The 21261-nt window shown below is 41.8% G+C and overlaps 1 protein-coding gene across 1 annotated transcript in view; it reads right to left on the reverse strand.

Moving 5' to 3' along the window:
* chaf1a (chromatin assembly factor 1, subunit A (p150)) overlaps window positions 1–20266 on the reverse strand; it is a 25000-nt gene extending 4734 nt beyond the window's left edge. The window contains exons 1-13 of the mRNA XM_054789261.1: window positions 20039–20266; window positions 16013–16060; window positions 12084–12655; window positions 8506–8568; window positions 8145–8389; window positions 7982–8063; window positions 6891–6959; window positions 6606–6823; window positions 6364–6532; window positions 5081–5161; window positions 4214–4315; window positions 3282–3531; window positions 1757–1910 (exon numbers count right to left, since the gene is read on the reverse strand). Of these exons, the coding sequence (XP_054645236.1) occupies window positions 1757–1910; window positions 3282–3531; window positions 4214–4315; window positions 5081–5161; window positions 6364–6532; window positions 6606–6823; window positions 6891–6959; window positions 7982–8063; window positions 8145–8389; window positions 8506–8568; window positions 12084–12655; window positions 16013–16060; window positions 20039–20102 (2117 nt within the window). The 5' untranslated portion in view covers window positions 20103–20266. The remainder of the gene's footprint in view (window positions 1–1756; window positions 1911–3281; window positions 3532–4213; window positions 4316–5080; window positions 5162–6363; window positions 6533–6605; window positions 6824–6890; window positions 6960–7981; window positions 8064–8144; window positions 8390–8505; window positions 8569–12083; window positions 12656–16012; window positions 16061–20038) is intronic.
* Window positions 20267–21261: the final 995 nt, after the last annotated feature.

Below are 21261 nucleotides of genomic sequence, written 5' to 3' on the forward strand. Positions count from 1 at the left end.
AATTGCAGCAACTGTTGCTTTATCCTCACCAAGCTGCTTTCCAATTGTTCCATAGCCTTTTCCAGCTTTGTGGAGCTCTACTATTTTGTCTCTGGTGTCTTTGGAAAGCTCTCTTGTCTTGCCCATGGTAGCAGTTGGATTATGACTGACTGGGGGGTGCACAGGTGACATTAGTGAGCTCAAAGGGGTGGTAGGTGGGTGGTTACTCGTGGGGTAAAGGTGGACTTTTTTACGGTGGACAGAGCTCTTTGAGAGTCAAAATTATTGCGGATTCTCAAGGGTGCAAATACTTATGAACCATAGTCATTTACAAATAAATCATTAAAAAAAATCATACAATGTGATTTCCGGATTTTTTTTTTTTTTTATGTCTCTAAGAGTGGAAATGCATCCATGATGACAATTTCAGATCTCTCCCTATTTTCTAAGTGGGAGAACTTGCAAAATCGCAGGGGGTGCAAATACTTATGACCCTCACTGTATATATTACGAGTGCACCTACGCTGCAACTATTCATGCTGCATTTCAGCAAAAAAAAAAACCAAACATTTAAAAGCGAGACTGAAGTTATTAATACATTTGCTTGAAATAAAAGTAACATCAATGCACTTTTACATGTTATATTGTATCAGTGTGGCAGGTTTCAGTGCTACATGTTTGTAAATACACAGGAATGATTCAATCTGACTTCTGTAGCAACCATATCATTATACGTATGAATGGGGGCTGGGAGTAAATAAGCCTGTCTTCTTCCCACTCCTTTCCAAGCCAATTTATTTTCTCTTTATGTGTGTAATTCCACTGTTGTGTACATCTGGCATGCATGTATGTGCGTTTTTTTCTTTCTTATTTGCTCTGCCCAGTGTGGGTGCAATTTGTGCAGACATGTGATCATGTATGGCTCGAAATCAATCAATCAAATCCAATTAAGACATTTGAAGAGAATTGTAGACATTGTAAGGGCCTGTAATTCAAAGTATTGGATTTTAGATTTTTTAGGCCCTGCAGACACCCTGAAAGGAAGGCAGCGACTCCTCCCTCTGGCCGACATTCAGAGGAAGGCTCCCTCTGGTGGACACAGTGAATGAATCATTGCAGCGTTCTCGGAAGCCCGGGCCAATGGACATCAGTGCCTGATGTTTTTTTTATTCTCAACTCGTATTGGTACTTGTATTATATATTTCTTTCCTACCTTTTGAGTGTTAAGTTGCTGTGTGATGATTTTAGCGTTCTAAGATGACACCGTGAGTCGGACCTCCTGCAATGTCTGATGGGTTGTTTGGAGTTTTCTCATAGCTCCTAATTGGCTTCTGTCAAATAAGAGGCATCTGGGCCTCTCAGACCCGTGCACCACAATATGCCATTTTATGATGTGGACATGTGTGTATTATATATATATATATATATATATATATATATATATATATATATATATATATATATATATATATATATATATACACAATACACACACACAAATCTGTTTCTCTCTAAATTTAGTGGGTGGGGCTTAAACACTGGAAGTTACGGGTATATGGTATCATGAGGTAAATATTATGTATCACATCGTGAGATTAGTGTGTTGCTACAGCCCTACTTGTGTTATGTCTGTGTTGAGCTATACAAGCTGTATACTGACTATTCTAAAGCTGACTCTATAGCTTTGTCACTTAATAGAATCAAATGCTTTGTGAAACGTCAGGTCTGTACTGATTTTAGTCAGATAGTGTAGTATGAACTAAAGACTTGCTTTTACCGAGTGGGCACGTCAGCTGATCTGTCCAGGCTGGACGGTCCTGCAGGTGATGTGGAGGACAAGGTCTGCCGACGCCAAAACTCCTGAAACTCGGCGATGATCACTTTGCTGCTGTTTAAGTTGCCATGCAGCAGTGGCAGCAGCTGCCTGAGCACTGAAGAAAAGTTCACCAAAATACAGTGGAACCTTGGTTAGCGTCTTTTTCGGTTAACATTGAAAATTTACACCACAATTTTGCCTCAGTTTGTGTGTCAGGAACGTCCATTTTGCACTGTTGGATCTTTAGTAGTTGGTTTTAACTAGAGATTCAAAAAGCAAAAAGAAGAACTGGAAGTGAGACAAAAAGCGATTTATTGCAAATAATCATTCAAGTGAAATAGAGTTGATGAGCTGTTGATCAGCTCATTTCTTTCAAAAAGCCTAAAATAGAAGTGAAATGTGCAGGACCAAAAGAGTGAGCTTATTCAATTTGTGAAGTGCAGCGTTGTCCTGTTGAAAAAGCCAAGTCATTACCACACAAACCAGGGCCTTCAGCCATGAGGGATGCCCCCCCGTCCCACCTCAGCCTTGCTTATGCAGCTCAACAATCAAAGAGAGAAAGCTTTTTTGCTTTTGTCATCAGGAGATGATGACAGCGTGAATACCTGACACTAAATCACATTCAATCCACATTTTCACCAACATTTTGTCTTTTAAAGGCTGTGGTCTTCAACGTTTTGCTTCTTTGCAATAAATAGCTTTTTTGTCTCACTCCCATTTCTCCTTTTTGCATTTTGAATCTCTACTTAGAACCTCCTTAAGATCCACCAGTGCAAAATAGACATCGTTGACATTTTTCAACAGCTCTTAACATTTGGATCAGGAGTGTATTTTTAATCAGAAAGCATCGTTGTTAGCATCCTGTTAGCTAACAAAACGGCAACCAGAAGTCAGCAATGTCGCTCATGTATGATGTCATCAGCAAATGACTTAAACATGTTTTACAAAGCTGGTTTTCCATGCATGAAACAATTGTACATGCACAGAAATGATGAATAAAAGGAGTAAATGAACATTTAAGGTTACATTTACCTTCACTGAAAACGTGATTGTTGCCAAAGACACCACATGGTCACCATCTTCCTGTTATTTCTCTCATTCAATAGTGCTTCTCACCTTCTTTGCTCAAGTGCTGCAACTTTGTTTGCCTCCATGGTGGCTCATGGTGCCTTTGGCAACCATCACGTCTTCAAAGTAAAAGTAACCTTAAATATTCATTTATCCCTTTCATTCATCATTTATATCAGTAAATGTTTATATCATCATTTATATCAGCAAGTATGAAAATCTGTTTGGTGTTAACACTTTTGCTTTCTAGAATGGTAGAATTGGATTTATTTTATTTTTTTTATTTCGTTATTTCTTATGGGAAAAATGGATTTGGTTAGCGACTGTTTCGGTTAGATTTGGACCTTCTGGAAAGATGAATGCCACTCACCATGGTTACACTGTACATAAGCACACACACACACACACACACACTTACACTGTGCTTCTCCAGCCCATTTTAGAGTCTGCTCCTGCGGGCTGGGGCTGGTGGCCGCTTTGGGTAAGGGTTTAATGACGCACACAGCGTACGACTGCAGGAGGTCGGAGGCAGGCGCCTCTCCCTCCCAGATGCAGCCCCGCACCAGCGGCTGCAACACCCTCATCTTGTTCTTGGTGGACATCAGCTCATCCCACTCCCTCGCTTTCAGCTTCTGTTGCAGTTTCTGCTTTTCCAGGTCGCCGCCATCCTGCAGAGCAGCACAGGTGTGTGAGGAGTTTTTTTTAGTTTTAGTTTAGTTTATTAAGGACAGTGTGCAGTTTCATTAAAAAGATGTCTGCACCAGATTTAGCTCAGAGCTAATTTCCATCTGCAGTCCTCGCATCATAAAACACAATACAAAAATACAATAAAGTGCAATACTAATACAAGAGAGTACATATAAATACCAGGTACAAAAAATGCAATAAAGTGAAATACAAGAAACCAGATATAAATACAAGGTACAATCGTTGAAAAGCTAGTGCAGGATAAAATCGTAAAATATAAGCACTTCTGAAATAAACACTCAAAACAATTTATCAGCAAAGTCATTGAAACAAGTTGAATGCTGATAATAAACCTCTTTCATTACTTACTGTATATAAAGAGCAGCAGCTGTCGGATGGTACCCACCAGGGTATCATCCGACAGCCACATACCTAACTGGTACTATTGTTTTAAGGTGAAGCTTTAGAAATAGGGCTTTTGCCAACAGAAGGTACCCACGAGGGTAACGCCTGTTGGCCAACTACCGTCTGGTATTAGTGAGAGCAGGACTGACTGTCCAGGAGCCAGTTTTTAACAGCTCGAGAGAATGTTTGAAAGTCTGCCATGTCCTTTATAGGAGGGGGGCAGCGTTTTACAAATAAAACATGTAGCTCGTTCCCTACCTCTTCTTCCAGTGCCCCCTCGTCATCCGAAAGGTATCCATGAGGAACAAAGAAGCCGTCGTCGTCGTCGTCATCATCCTCACCCCCTTCCTCCTCATCCTCCTGAAAGTAGTATTGCCTTTCAGTTAGGAATGTAATGTGTTTGTGATACGCATCGAGGTACATGTGTTACGATACTGTTGAAAAAACAGATACGGTATTTTAAAAACACAACCATTCGATACAATTCCATCCAGTGTAAAAAAAGACAGCTACAATTGTTGATGTAAACATGAATCTTACATTCTAAAATAGAGAAGCCAATTGCATAAAAGTGTCCCTCTTACAGTACTTTTTACAGTATTCATATACCTTCTTCCCAAGCGTGCTGTAAAGTCCAGGCTAGTACTGGTGGATGGTGCCTGCGTATTCATTTAGTGCTTTTAATTTGATGTTCCTGTTTTACACAATACATAATAAATAAGATCAATTAGAAGCTATAATGTACGTATGTTTTGTTGGTGTTGGAAAGTCTTTCCTGGTGACTAGCTTGCGTGCTGCTAATGCTAGTAACAAACATTCTGGTCTTCAGTTATGGCAAGCTGGAGCATGCCTGACAATCCTTTGGCCGGCAGCCCAAGAGACGGACTGCCAAGTGGTTGCTAGTCTTGCGACACCCGGTGCATGTCTCTACAATCCATTCATCAAAGGACTTTATGGCTTCTAATCCACCCAGAAGGCTGACAACCAAGCGGCTATCCCGTTGCATTGCTTTATCCTTCAGAAGCCTACTTTCAGCATTTTTACTTTTTTTATCCTTAACTATTATTATTATATACTTATTTCAACTTTTTACCTGATCTTACATATCCACTCCTGCTAACTCACCCCTTCACTGTGCGAGAGGGACTCCCCGGGCTCTTCTTCCTCCCATTCTTCATCGCTGTCCACCTCATAGTCCAACAAATCCTGCCCCCAAAAAAGGGGTCAATAAGAGTTAGTGTCCCACAAAAGCGGTTGCCACATCAAAATGAATGTGTGGGAACTATTAGGGTTCATTAAGATTTAGCGATACCTATTCAGCCTCGCTCAAACACATGCTTACATTATTTAGAATGTAGCTGATGGCATCTCAAACACACCTGATACCCCAGGCACATGCGTTGCATGAGCAGGGTGATGTGTGCTTGGTATTTTGAAAAATGAAAAGGGTGCATATTCCCACGTACTCTTTCACACACACAGGAATCAGTGACACCCGATGGTGACAGCAGAGAATAAAGCTCAGAATTGGCATGGAAAAACCACAGATTAAGTATAAAATACATGTTTTACAATGTGTAAGCCTTCCAGTGATTATTATCCTGCTTGTGTTCCGGTTCTGCTATTGTAAATGTTTATTGTTCCCAGGTATGTCTTGTAAAAGAGGTCATCTTGTTGGTAAAAAAAAGATCACATCAAATCAAACCTTACGTGCATGTGTTCTTCTTGGTTTTGTGTGTGTGTGTTTATGCTGCCACATGTACGTGTTCCTTATGTACTGCATCATTGTCACACAGTGACCTCACTTTGTTTGACGGGCCTTGAACACACCATGTGTGACACAGATAAGACTTCAGTGTATGGCTTGGATTGTCTATTCTCCCTTTCACCTCATCCTTGCTCACAGACTTTAATGCTGTGTGGAAATGCACACAGGTGGGTTTTAATAATGTTAGCTCCGTGCTGCTCTGCATGTGCTCATATGCCCATTTGGCTCAGTAATAACAATTCATTTCCTTATTGACTTGTGTACGTTATGTCCTTTTAGGTTTACGTGTAACATGAGTCGCATTAGACTGATTATTTCCATGTTGTTGCAGATCAAAGCACAGCAAAAGAGCTTAAAGATCACACTTCACCACATCTTGTCACTATTTGTTCTAGAGTAAATGAATCCACCAAACAGAAGACAAAGCTGCCAGGAGACACCTTAACCCACTAAAACCCTCTCAGTTTGAAATGAGTAGCCTATGTAAGACAGACGATTGTTGAATATTATCAGAATATGTTTCATAATATCTCCAAGAAAAAGTAAGGGGTAGATGACTTCTAGTCTGAAAAGTTTTGCAGCACTTCCTGGTTTGTAGTGGTTAGGATTATTTGGTGCAAGGTGTCTGTAATGTCCGCACCTTGTCTTGCCTGAGGGGGCAGCGTGGTGTGATGTGCGAACTCTTCTTCCTCCAAGTGCCCCAGTAAGCTGGTCGGTAGTTCTCGTGAAACAGAAGCAGCTTCATGGGTCCAAACTGTTTGCGGTCCGGCACGTCGTCCCCTTTGGGCCCATCCACGGCTACACAGTCACTGAAGAACACCACATGGTTAGTCCCACACAATTGTCTCTGGGACTAACAGAACAATAACCGGCGTGTCTCACCTAACCGGGTTGGGCAGCCTGGGTCTGGTAGGGCCTGACCGGCGAGGCTTCCGCTTGACCCAGTCCTTCAGTGAGCACGGGCTGTCACTGGGGTACGACAAGTAGCGGTCCAGATCCTCCAGGGCTGACTCCTCGCACTGAACCCGGCACAGTGGTGCCATGCACATGTTGTCTTTGATTTCGAATGGAGCAAACTTCCCACAGGCAGCCGCCAGAGTCTGACACGGAAGCTGTATGAAAGAGCCTTGCAAACAAACGTGCAAGCAGACATGCAGCTCTACTCACCTTTGGGGCCTGCTGGATTTTGGATTTCTGTAAAAACCTGGTAATCTCTGCCTTCTCAGCTTTCAGACGCTAAAAGACAAACAGCACATTGGCAGACATGAAGGCGTTGTTGCTTCATTTTGGGTACAGTAAGAAAATGCAACATGCAAAACAAAACCCCAAAATGACTACATTAATAACCAACAAAAAACAGCTTTAATGATTTTTTGAAAAAGGGTGATCCTAGATGGTCTGTCCAAAAAAAAAAAAAAAAAAAAGTTACAGGGTTTCTTTTTAGGAAAGTGCATTAGTCATCCCTCGTCACTTCACGCTTCCAATTCCGCGGCTTCACTATGATGATAAATGCATTCATGAATGATGGCTGTTTGGTGGTTGAATATGGCCTATATTGATCCAAAAGTATGCATGTTTAAGATAACTTTACATACCCTTGGCCTAAATGAAGCACTTTCAAACATTCAAATAGCGACATGAAGTCAAATACAAATTAGGCATGCAGAAAAGTCTGTGAAGACGTAATATGTAGTATTTTACACTAGTCACTAGGTGTCAGTAACGTTACGGTAACGACAGGTGAATTGAGGCTCTAATCATGTTAAAGTGTATTTAGAAGGTGGTGAACAGCTTTTCTATGCTCCAACTACCAACATTTTGCATTTATAAATAAGGAATCCTACTTTGCAGAAATGGACTTATCACGGTCCAGAAGGCCAAGTATTCCCCAACAGGAGACTTTATCATGGAAGAGGCTTTTCAAACTCGGGCTTCTCTTTGGCACCATCGCTTACAATGACTCACGCTGGCCCAAGACTGCACTGGATCTTTTGATTCGTTTTTAAACAGTAGACACTTCCTGTCCCTCCACTGATGTGTACGCTGTGAGAAATGGGTACACCCGTGTTCCATCCAAAACAATCCCATTGAAATGTAGCAAAATGGATTGATAGGGCATGCGGTGGAACGTGCACATGTTAATAATCATGTCAATGATTAAGTGGCTTTTATCCAAAGAAAAGATGTTTCCAACAAAAATGCTGACACTCCAGGTAGTAAATATGCAGTGCAGGTTACGCAACACAGCTAACACTCACGTCTTTCTCTTCTTTCATGCGCTTCTCCTCCTCCTTCATTCGCTTCTCTTCCTCTTTCTTACGCTTCTCCTCAAGCTTGGCCCTGGGGGAGGTGTCAGCGCCATTTAGTGGTCCAAAATAGGACATGGGGGCATTAGGTTTGGAGAGAACGTGCATGACTCACTCCAGCTTAGATTTGCGCTGCTCCTCTTTTGCTTTCAGCCTCTCTGCCTTTTCCCTTTCCTCCTTCTCCTTCTTCTCCCGTCTCTCCTGCTCATCCTTCTCCTTCTTCTCACGCTTCTCCTTCACACGCTCCTCTTTCAGCTTGCGGGTCTCTTCCCTCTTTTTCTCTTTAGCAGCCTTAGCCTCTTCCTTCTGCCGCTCCCTCTCTTGCCGCACCCGAAGCCTCTCTTCTTGCTCTTGTGGACTCTGCAGGGGGGAAAAAGGGGGCCTTTCAGTGTTCTTTTCATTCTCAGCTGAGTACAGCATGGCCAGCTTGGGGCCGCGGGACGAATGATTTAAGAAGAAAAAGTAACTCTGCTCACCTTTAACGAGCGTCTTCTGATCTTTTTCTGATCTGCAGGGATTTTAGGAGTGGTTGCTGGCTCCTAGGAAAGACAAATAACATGAGGAGTGTTTGGGAACTTGAATGTGTGACTGTGAGTGTGACTTCTTCAATTGCAATCTTTCAAACAGAGCCTCTCAAATCAAGCTGCACAAAAAAATGACCTTTGTGCTCCATCACAAGTCAACAGCATAGCATAGCAACATTTCCCTAGCTAGCAGATTATGCCAGATTATTAGCACTCCCGTACAAGCAATCCATCGCAAACTTCATGGCAGCATTTCTATCCAGCATGCAGAGCCCACGTGATCACAGCAGCGTGCTAACAACGTAGTTGTGTATCTTGCTTGCTGCTGTAACAGGTGAATTTCCCTGCTGTGGGATTAATAAAGTACTACTACTACTACTACTACTACTACTACTAGCCAAGAGAGAGAGATTGTCCACGTGTGGCACTATTTCTCCTTCGAGTCCCAAAGATAGACACTAGTCAAGAGGCACTCGACACATACAACACACTTCTGGCCTTCAAAATTGAGTGCCACATCCTGTCTAATTGTGCTACCAAAATACAGGTGTAGTAAAAATAGCTTCTATTAAAAAGTGAAGTGATGAGATTTGACCACAAGCAGGGGAATTACAGTTTGTTGAGGATTTTGTAGCAATGTGTGCAGATGATACCATCTCATTAGAAAGGTTAGCCAAGCTCCATCCTTTTTTGAAATACCGGGGAAAACTGTCCAGTGACGTATTGATCAGCAGAAGTCAGGAGTTTTGCATTGACTTAATGAACATTCTACTCACTGTCACTAAAAGCACATGCTCTATGCTGGTGAAAGAAGTGTAAAAGAAAAAAATCTAAAATATTCTAATGGGGAAAAAAACAGAATATGGAAAAATAGGAGCTTACATAAAACTATACAACACGTGTACAGATTAAAGTAAATATTAGTATTTTCTCATCCTCTCGCTTACTATTGTTGTGAGTAATATCACTTGCTCAAGCCTTTTCAAACATTCCACACTACATAATAGTCTGCCTCGAGGAATCGCTTACGTCACCCACGCAAAGGACAAAGAAGGAAGCGGATGGCGGGGGAAGACTGAAAAGGTGAGAGAAAGGAGCAAAGGAAAACAAAGTCCCCAAACAAAACATGGCTAAACATGTACCTGTTGTACCACAACAGCACATCTTATATGTGGCATCATCTCCTCTCGAATGAGAGGAAGATCCAAGACAAGGTAACCTGTGACAATTTGTTTAATGTCCCTAATTAACATAACAAGGGATGCCCGATATTGTCTTTGTTGCCGATATTGTCCAACTCTCAATTTCTGATACCGATATCAGCCGAGACAAATATGTGTAACACACATACTGTATCTGCTGAGCTGGAATGGACACATACTGTATCTGTTGTGAAGCTAATGGAACGAGCATCAGCAACTAGCTCGTAAACAACACTAGCTTGTACTTACCATTAGGCTTAGGCTGTCACATTTGTTTTAAAAGCCAACAGAGTAGCCTTTTACATGATTTCATCATCAGAAAGTCATCAAGAAGAACATCAAGTGTCATCATTTTCCTGGATGCCCAGCACGCTGTACTGGTTTCCACGCCACACCACAAATTGTCAGATTTTACAGTCGCTTACTTCCAGGAATTGTAGCATTCCTACGAGTCAGCATAAGCAGCATAGAAATGGATGGATGGAACTGAAGTAGCGAGCTAGCTTGCTGCTAGCCACCCACGGCTGTTTACACGCTTGAGAGGCGGTTTGATGAGGTCATTTGAGTGCCAGGAAATACGAGAGCCCCTAGTCTTTCATCTTAGTCATTATGTTTATTATCGGCTTTCATTATAGGGACAAATCCCCATACCGATACCGATATTGACCCATATTACATTTTTAGGCCAATATCGGTGGGCTAATATTATCGGTCATCCCTAAAACAAACATTAGCCATTAGCTTTCTCTTAATTATGACTACTGTCGCATGTGTGGCAGTTTATTACCATGGTAATGTGGCTTCATACTGGTTTTATTTCATCTGCAAAAACACAGCGCTGTGATGGAAAATAAAAACCATTTGAGCTCACTCATCAGTAGCTGCAGACAATGTCTTCCACTACAGTCTTCATTTGACTTTTTATTTCTAGTCAGCCTGTCTACGTTTAGAATTTATAAATGTAATAGGTCACTTGGTCTTAGTCAACTAATTATTTCTCCACCTTTCCAGTAAATAGTTACAGTCTGGGGTGGAAAAATTCATCCCCAAAAGCATCATCACGTAGTCCATCAGACCCAAGAAAATACACTTGGTTCCTATGCACGAGAAATAAAACGCTTCAATATCTAAAACATTAAACCAATTGGTCGTTCATGATTTAGTCAAATGTTTTCTCTCGTGTATTTATAACTGCACATGAGCCAAGCAAAAATATATTTCTTCCAATTACTCGATTAATCGAACAAAAGGTCAGTAGAATATTCAATTACTAAAGTACCCGATAGCTGCAGACCTAGTCCTATCAGTATCGGCCTATTCTCAAAGCTGTAATATCGCTATCGTATCGGAAGTGGAAAAAGTTTCATTGGGACACTGCTAACAAACAGCATAAAAGAATGTATTATTTATGCATACTGTCACCATAATCAATAAATCCATTAACTGCACAATAAATAAAAACTAAGTGAATAAGTTTTCCAGCTGTGATAAACTGACGTGCATGTGTGTGTGTCGGTGCTAGCTAGTGTGGTGAGGAGTACCAAGCAAGCGAACACAATGGAAGTGCTAGCAGCCAATGAGACTTCCAGGGTCATCACACACAGACTACAGTGATTTGAAGACATAGCATGTGCAATATACTGCAAACATATTGAATAAGCAGTGTGGAATACTTCCTTGGTGCCTGCTATGCATAAAACACCGTCCATTTGTGCATCGTCATTTTGAGACATGAAAGTTTGTGACAAAGACAACGAAACAAAATAATACAAAACGCTGAAACTGAGGTTTCAGCTGCCATGATTCCCTAAGTACAGTATCACACCTCATTGTGCACCAAACACATTCCGGAGCACCCAAAATATGTACTTTGACCAAACTCCCACAAAACATTACACCGCATTAAAGGTAAACAGCGTATTCCACACATGCAAATGAGCGGACGTCTGCATTGACACATGATGTCAGCTTGACAGTATTTCAGGTTATTTCTCTGGGTTTTTCTTCAATACTCACACAATAACCAAAGTGACACTGGTTCAGAATAACAAATATTGGAATTAGGATTTTTATTCAAGTCCAAGTGCAAACGGGGGAGCAATCACTTTCACAGACAGGGCCATGGAGTTTGGATTTTTCTTCTCCCTTAATAATAAAATGTTGCATGTATGCATGTATGTATGCATGTATGTATGCATGCATGCATATGCAGGTGTTGAAGTGTACTGGTCATGTTTTAGGTCTGCAGAGGTGAATGAAGTGAAATATAATGTACAGTATATCATTCATAGAGTAATCCAAGGAAAGTGTAGTAGTGTGGGTACGTACCGTGGGCATGGTGGTTTTGCTCCCCTCTGGTGAGCTGTCGTGCGTGGAACTGCTGGATGACTTGTTCCCCAAACTGGAAACATTCTCCGACGTATTCAGCTCCTCCAGCTCGCTGTCCGAGTCCTGCGTCGTGTCAAGCGGGGAGCCGCCTTCGTCCTCCGGCTCTTTGGCTTCGCCTTTGTGGGCCGGGACGTGTGACCGGTCTAGCATGTGCATGTCAGCGGGACGGTCCGCACCACTCAGCTTCCTGGAGGACGCGGTCGTGTCCCGACTTGCTTTGTCTTTCAACGTGCGGTCGCGTGCGGCAGGAGCATCTGACATCTTGACGGGCGACGAGGTGTCTTCCGTCAGATCTATGATGTCATCAGAAGCTGTGGGGGCACCGCGATTTAGGAAACAATCAAGGGGGCCTCGGCCGTTGACCAAGGAGGGTCGACTGCGCACGTTGAGAGGAGAGGACTCGTCGTTCTCCCAGTCAGAGACTTGTGGTTCAGGACAGGCGTATGCACGAGGACGCTTGGGCAGCGCGTTCTCTTTGGGTTCAGGGTTCAGGCGCTTGAAAGGGAGGCGAGCTGCATGCACAACAACAAATACACATTTACTACAACTATACTATATAGCAATACTTCAATGCTCCAGTTATAGCTGGCCTTTAATTAGCTAACACGCTAAGAGGATGCGCAATGGAAACGACATGAGAAGTCATTATGGCACCACACATATCAATAACAGCCAGACAATCATCGCTAATGGATTAACACTTGTTCATTCATACAATGCAGGTAATACAGTCATCCTCACCACTTTGTACTTTGCATTTCTAGCACTGCTTTTCATCACTAAATTAGTGCTGTTTAATGGTTGACTGCAGCCTCGTTAGTCAAAAAGATGCATGTTTAGGAACATGTTAGCTAGTCTTGGCCTAAATGAAGCATGTTCAAGCATACAAATGGATAAATGAAGTCAAACAAAGATAAGGCATTCGGTAGACACATTCAAACATTTTGTGATGATATGTAGTGTTCTACACTGACCACTAGGTGTCAGTAATGTTGCACTGATGACACAACCTCCGCAGGAAGTACTGTACAGAAAATGCTAACATGGGAGTCTGTTACGCCTTATTTATGTCTAATATGTCTTATTTCCTGTGATGTCTACTACACTGGGTAAGAGGAGTGTTATTTCATGTCTAGAGTAAGGATATATCCATATATCCAACAAGAAAAAAAAACAGGTTGATAATTACGAGCACTCTATAAATTGACATGTAAGAGTGTGTGAGTGTGTGTGTGTGTGTGTGTGTGTGTGTGTGTGTGTGCGCTCCACCTGCTTTGCGGAGGCGGGGCTACTAGTTAGCCTTGAGACAGCATACACTAACATGAATCACGGCACAGAAGTGGTAGTTTCTAAGGCGAACGCAACATCAGCAGTGTGGGAATATTTGGGATTTAAACAGAATGAACAAGGTGAGCGCATAAACACAGACAAAGCCTTATGTCCTATGTTTCTTATTATGTCTACTATATTGGGCAATAGGAGTGTAAAGGTGACTTTGGGGAGTTATTTCATGTCTAGAGGACTCTAATCATGTTAAAAAGTTCATTTAGATGATGGTTAACGGGTTTTGTATGTTCTTACTACCAAAATATTTCATTTATAAATATGGAATCCAAGTTCACGGCGTGACTTTCCACCGATGAAGTGTCATAAGGGTGGGATCGCTGTATGTTTTTCCTTACAAATGAATCAAATGGTGAAAAGAAGAAATAAATAGTGTGTGAATGTGTTGTGTTAAGATCTTAATGGAGTCCAGCATGCTAGCTGCAGCACCAACATCAGGCTGAGCAATTACATCATCATCATCATCACCATCACAGGGAAGTCATGACGTCCAAAGAAAAATATTAGCACAAGTACAAGTAGAAACGTGATGAATGGCGATCCAAAGGGAGTAGCATGTCATGTGCATCCTCACACTCTTTTCACGTACGTTCATGCATTCAGTGCACTTAAATACTTGCTAAAAACTCCCTAAAGCAGCTAAAAACAGCATGTCTATGAATAAGCTTATTTATTTCACTACTTCAAAGTGAAAAATTGCTACTCTGTAAATTCACTACACACAAAGTGAAATATTACAATGTATTCAATAATTGGATACTATCCTTGTACTTTTTATGTTATAGTTACAAGTAAAGCTGGGCGATACCTCAAATCAATATCACGATAAATTGGGCAGTTTTACCTTGATAACGATAAATGCACGATAAGTCCCCGACCACTATATATTTTTGCCATCTGAAAATAACTGCAGGAAATGCAAATGAACTGCTTTTTGTTGGTTTATTGACCAACTGGCACACGTTACTTTCAATGAACTATAATGCACGTAATGGGATGCACCAACTCCGCCTATAAAGCCTCCCGAAAAAAACCTTCAAAAAGCAGCAACAACGCTGCATTTCCACAATGTGCTTTGGGTGGTTACGCCGGTTTTCATACTCACTTTACATTTGGTGTTCTTTTGCTCAACATCATCTTTGTGGAAGCCAAAATAAATGTCCCTGGAACTGCGGTCCACAAATATGAATGTATGATACACACCCTGGCATACTACATCCTGTACGCACTTGTACTAAGCTACACATACATCCACATCACATCTCATGCACTTACATTACTAATGGCCACTTATCACACTGCACAAAAACAACCACATTGATATCAAGCCAACCTACCACAACCATGTCAGCTCAGATGTTACAATAATAATAATAATAATAATAGCATTTAAAAATGTAGTGACTTTCTCATTTTTAACAATTCTATTCAATTCCAGACATTCCATTGTCATGTTATTGCCTATATGTGTGTGCCATGTTGGCTTTAGAAACTGGATCAATAACTGTCATCAAAATGATCACTTACACAACGAAAAGAGAATTTCACATGTTTTGTAGCCATGTGACCATCTATTAGTGACATCAAATAAAGCATGGAATCCTTAAAAACTGCTACCAACAGCAAACTCATCATCGTTTCCTATAGAGACGCTTTTATCATGTTTTTATTATCTTGCTCTTTATTTGTGAATTGGCAATTTTGCATCATTGGCCATGATGTACATGTTTTGTTTTTTTAAAGGCTTTAAAAGTCCATAAATTTCAAGTTGAGTTTGTGTGTCATTCGGAGCGGCGTTACGATGCATACAAACACAACAAAACGTGTAGCGCATGATTGGGAAAGCAGTATAGTACGTCACAGAGAGCGGTCATCTTTCCCGCAGTGCTCCAGCACCCAACTGAAGACATAGCTAGTTAGCTTCGTCAGCGAGTGCAGATTGTATGGCTGAGATGTCAACACGAGTTGCCCATGTGAACCAGGAAAGGTTGTAGGAGGCTTGTAGCCATCAGCCGTTCCCTCCTTTTTCATGCTGGATGGGTGGAGTCACGTGACTACACACGCTGTACCTCGTCTTAAAGGGGAATGAACACAGCATACCAGCACACACAGTCAAAAAAATAGGCTTTAATTAGCTTTTTTTAATAAAACGCCGAAATTACCGACATGGCAAAATGACGTCAGTTATCGTGGTAAATTTCAGTAACTGTAAATTTTCAGTTTATCGCCCAGGCTTAGTTACAAGTTAATCAATTTATCAACGAGTATATTGTGCAACATAGCAGCAGCAGAACCAATGTTGTAATATAAATAAGGAGCAAAGAGCTGAGTCAGCATGAATAGGATGATGAGTTGACTATAAACAGTATGGTGGGTGCAACACACATCACTTTAAAGCGCATGAAGGGCTAGGTAAAGCTGCTGGATGCTGACCAGTCATGATACTGCCAACTTGTGACAGTTGCCTACAGCCACAGCTGTTAATGCCCATGTTGAATGAATGCAGTGCATCTGCTGTACTTTACCTTGGATGAGTTTCTTGTTGGCATTGTTGCTTGCTTTGCAATCCATACCTGCAAAACACAGCAGTCACTGACATGAGCACATCATTCCATATTCAATCAATAATTAGTCCATAAACAAACAGCTACGATAGCTCAGTGCAACATGTGAAATATCTTCATTGGTCTATTTTTGACTTCACCTTGAAAATGACTCAGACCAGAACAGCATCAAAATTAAAAGCGCTAAACGATTACAGAGCCACCACCCACCATTACCAGCCTGGACTTTGTTTTTCAGAGAACAAATATACACATTAGCACCCAATAAGGTCATCAAATCTTACCTTTTATGCATCCCACATACAATAGTATCAGCACTTGGGAGCAAATACAAGGTGAAAGAAAACGGGTAAAATGGAGGCCAAGAAAGTTGCAAGTGGCAGCATTTTGGATAAAGGTGAGAAACACAGGAAATATCTCATAGCAAACCACCACACGGTCTTGGGCAACAATCACATCTTGATTGAAGGTAAAAGTGATGTTAAATGTTCTTTTAGTCATTTGATTAATCATTTATGGGCATTCAGAATTGGTTTCTGTTTGAAAAATTGAATTGTAAAACTATTACAAAGAGCTTTGTGTGAACATTTTGGTATTTCTTGAAGGGATGAACTGAATTGACATGATGGGAAAAATGGATTGGGGTGGAGTCAGAACATCTGGAAGGGATTCATGATGCCAAGCATACATGTTTTTATTGCGTGCATGAATATATGAATGAGTGAGCCATTGTGTTGTGGGTTTAGATTGATAATTTTTTCCATTTCTAATAAGACAGACAATGAGGAGTCTAATTATATTCTCAATGTCATTAAATGTGTGTGTGTGTGTGTGTGTGTGTGTGTGTGTGTGATGTTTCTCCAGGTATCTGCTGGAGCCACTTCTCCAGTGTGGGGGCCATGGATAGATATATATATATATATACACATACATACATACACACACACACACACACACACACACTTCAAAGCGTAAGCAGATGGCCCTGCACCTTGAGATATATATACTGCTCAAACAAATTAAAGGAACACTTTGAAAACACATCAGATTGGGTCCCGTGGCCGCTGTCATTTCAAATGTATTATAAATACGTTGTGTGTGTGTATGTACTGTATATACTGTATGTACACTGCTCAAAAAAATTAAAGGAACACTTTGAAAACACATCAGATCTAAACTGGGGGGAAAATGATCTTGAATATCTTTCCTGATAATAAGTGGGTGATGTATTAGTAACAAAATGATGCTACATAATTTGATAGAAATGAAAATGGTCACCCTATAGAGGGGGGGAAATCAAAGACACCCCAAAAATGAAAGTGAAAAAATTATGCAGCAGACTGGTCCATTTTGCCAAAATGTCATTGTAGCAACTCAAAATGATTCTCAGTAGTTTGTGTGGCCCCCACGTGCTTGTACGCATGCCTGACAACATCCTGGGGGATCTCCTCCCAGATCTGGACCAGGGCATCAGTGAGCTCCTGGACAGTCTGAGGAGCAACCTGGCGGCGTCGGATGGACATAAACATAATGTCCCAGATGTGTTCTATTGGGTTTAGGTCAGGTGAACGTGGGGGCCAGTCAATGGTATCAATTCCTTCATCCTCCAGGAACTACCTGCATACACTAGCCACATGAGGTTGGGCATTGTCGTGGACCAGGAGGAACCCGGGTCCCACTGCACCAGCGTAGGTTCTGACTATGGGTCCAAGGATTTCATCCCGATACCTAATAGCAGTCAGGGTGCCATTATCTAACCTGTAGAGGTCTGTGCGTCCTTCCAGGGATATGCCTCCCCAGACCATCACTGACCCACCACCAAACCGGTCATGCTGAATGATGTTGCAGGCAGCATAACGTTCTCCACGGCATCTCCAGACCCTTTCACGTCTGTCGCATGTGCTCAGGTTGAACTTGCTCTCATCAGTGAAGAGCACAGGGCATCAGTGGTGTAGTTGCCAATTCTGGTGATCTATGGCAAATGCCAATCGAGCTCTACGGTGCTGGGCAGTGAGCACAGGCCCACTACAGGACGTCGGGCCCTCATGCCACCCTCATGGAGCCTGTTTCTGATTGTTTGGTCAGAAACATTCACACCAGTGGTCTGCTGGAGGTCATTTTGTAGGGCTCTGGCAGTGCTCATCCTGTTCCTCCTTGCACAAAGGAGCAGATATCAATCCTGCTGAGGGTTGAAGGACCTTCCACGGCCCTGTCCAGCTCTCCTGGAGTAACTACCTGTCTCCTGGAATCTCTTCCATGCGTCCAGGTACCTCAGTGATGCCCTGGTCCAGATCTGGGAGGAGATCCCCCAGGACACTACAGACACCATCCGTAGTCTCATTAGGAGCATGCCCCGACGTTGTCAGGCATGCGTACAAGCACGTGGGGGCCACACAAACTACTGAGAATCATTTTGAGTTGCTACAATGACATTTGAGCAAAATGGACCAGTGTGCTGCATCATTTTTTCACTTTCATTTTTGGGGTGTCTTTGATTTCCCCCCTCTCTAGGGTGATCATTTTCATTTCTATCAAATTATGTAGCATCATTTTGTTACTAATACACCATCTACTTATTATCAGGAAAGATATTCAAGATCATTTCCCCCCCAGTTTAGATCTGATGTGTTTTCAAAGTGTTCCTTTAATTTTTTTGAGCAGTGTACATACAGTATATACAGTACATACACACACACAACGTATTTATAATACATTTGAAATGACAGCGGCCACGGAACCCAACATGTTGCACAGACTGACTGTACATTATTATTATTTCATAAGGACTTGATATCACTGTCATCATTCAAGTTGGTACAAGTCTGCCACTGTTGGCTTATAGCAATCCTAGCAAAGCCAATCAAGTTTACCACGCTGAAGTTATCTTACCGTTCCATTTAAGATGGCATGCAGTGCAACTGTTTGTCCACTGATTGCTTTTTTACACTTCTGGATTGAAAACATTTTAGGTGAGCCATTACCTTTGCCTGACTCCCACTACTTTTTTTTCTAAACCTTTATTCTATTTGTGAAAATACAAAAAAAGGTAAATTTCTCTGTGATGGCTTCACAAATCACAAACTTTGGGGTGTGTAGATTAATCCAGTCCAGATTTGAGAAGTCTAAAACTAGTGGTCTTCAAAGTGGACCAGGCCTAATATGGAATAGAGTTTAAAAACATATAGAAATGTACATTTATTGCGTTTTCACAAATAGAATAAAGGCTTCTCAAATCACAAACTGTGTTTTGTGAACCCCCAGGGTTTGTACATTCATCCATTCCAGATTTGACAAGTCTAAACCTAGTGGATTTCAAAGTAGACCGCGACTAGAGTTTGAAAATGTACTTTTATTTTAGTCACAAATAGAATAAAGGTTTTACAAATGACAAACTGTGTTTTTATGAACCTTTGGGCTCTGCAGATTAATCCAGTCAAGATTTGAGAAGTCTGAGCCTAGTGGTTTTCAAAGTGGACCAGGTGCTAAAAAAAACGTCAAAAAGTGCCTTTATTGCATTTTCAGAAATAGTGAGTGTCAAGTAAGGCAGTGTGTTACCTAAAATGTTTTTACATTAAAAAGTGTCACAAAAAAACAGACCTTCGGGACAAACACTCGCATTGCCCATTACGTCAATTCCACCTTAAATTTCCCCTTAAGTACACAATCGGAAGCCGACTTCGGCGTCGGCTCCCTGCTGTGTCTCCCGGTCCTTTGGACACCTTTTCACGGCGAGAGGGACACAACAAGTTGCGTTGTACATTGCGCGACGGAAGAGAAACGCCACTGTTTACTCGGCAGCCATATTGTTAACCGCGTAACAAGCTAGCACCTAAGTTTTGCTGCACATACAAAGCACACATTCACTGTTTACAAACCGACGATCGTGGGAAATGCAAACCCACTCAATTTCTAATACAAAATATGAGTTTAGACACAGCATTTATAACAAACACGAGGCTAGCTAGCTCGACGTCACGTTAGCATTACCTCGTCTTCGGTGTGTAGATGCAGCCAAATGTCCCTCCACTGATGGTGTTTCTGCCGCCAACATTCTTACTACTTCTTTCCGGCAGATGGAGTTTGGATATAGCGGCACACAAGTCGTGGAAATAATAGCAATGAAAATGTTTGTTGCTTAAACAACCGACATGTATTGGTCATTTGTTTCACTACAGAGAGCATCCGCTTCCCCGCCGCCTATCTCGCGCTACTCGGTCGGAATTGGCGGGAGTATGTCACTTGCGTCACCGGGCACAGCTGATTGGTCAGAGTCAGGACCTAAAGCACTTGCGCCGGGTGCGTTTGTTTTGTGTTTCACGTTGGCGCGCGATGTCAGACAATTGACAGAATGTGTCGAGTAGAGTTGACGAGGAAATGTTTGATGCTAACGTTCTCATCGTTCGGCGTTACAACGCAAAGTGAAACACACCAATTCGTAAACTTCCGTCCTCATATTAGTGTGTAAATAATAATTAACGCCCACCTCGGGCGCACCATCATCAGTCGTAAACCGAAGATAGCCGTGTTGAGGACGCTTCCGATTGGCTACAGAGTTCGGTTAGCTGCGTTCAGGATTCACCAACAAATGGCACAATTCGCCGTGTATCGCCTGCCGTGGAGAAAATAAGAAGCATTTTTGTATTTGCGCGACAACAACACTTCAAAGCTGTATCTCAAGAGGTAACTGCAATGTTACAAATAAATAAAAGTTCTTTTTGACGTGATCCAGACAACTTTGTATTGCATAAAAGCAGTGTTTTTGCTCACGTAGTAGAACGCGTAGTGAAATTGGAACTGTTTATTCTTCAAGTTTGTCCACACGTTGCTTGGTGTTGAAAGTGCATCTGAAGTAATTGTAAGGGAATAAGTACCGACAGTATCGACCAGTGTAGTCATTTTGGTCAAATGATTGCTTGATCCCAGGGTGACTTGTATATGCAAATAAATAACCCACTCACCGTGAACGACACGACAAGGACATTGTCACACAGAAACACATCTGTCTTTCCCACTGGACAACCTAGCAATTGTTCATTATAACCCAACGTCTTGACAAATTGTTTTACATAAATCCGACTGCCTTGAAACGCAACGCCGGTCACAACATTTGGAAAACGCACATGTATACGCATAATACACGGTTTTATGAAAGTTATGTCATACCTTTTCATACACTTCTAACTACTGCGATTTGTAATGTGTTGGGTACT

This window comes from Dunckerocampus dactyliophorus, chromosome 10 (assembly GCF_027744805.1).
Source record: "Dunckerocampus dactyliophorus isolate RoL2022-P2 chromosome 10, RoL_Ddac_1.1, whole genome shotgun sequence".
NCBI lineage: Eukaryota > Metazoa > Chordata > Actinopteri > Syngnathiformes > Syngnathidae > Dunckerocampus > Dunckerocampus dactyliophorus.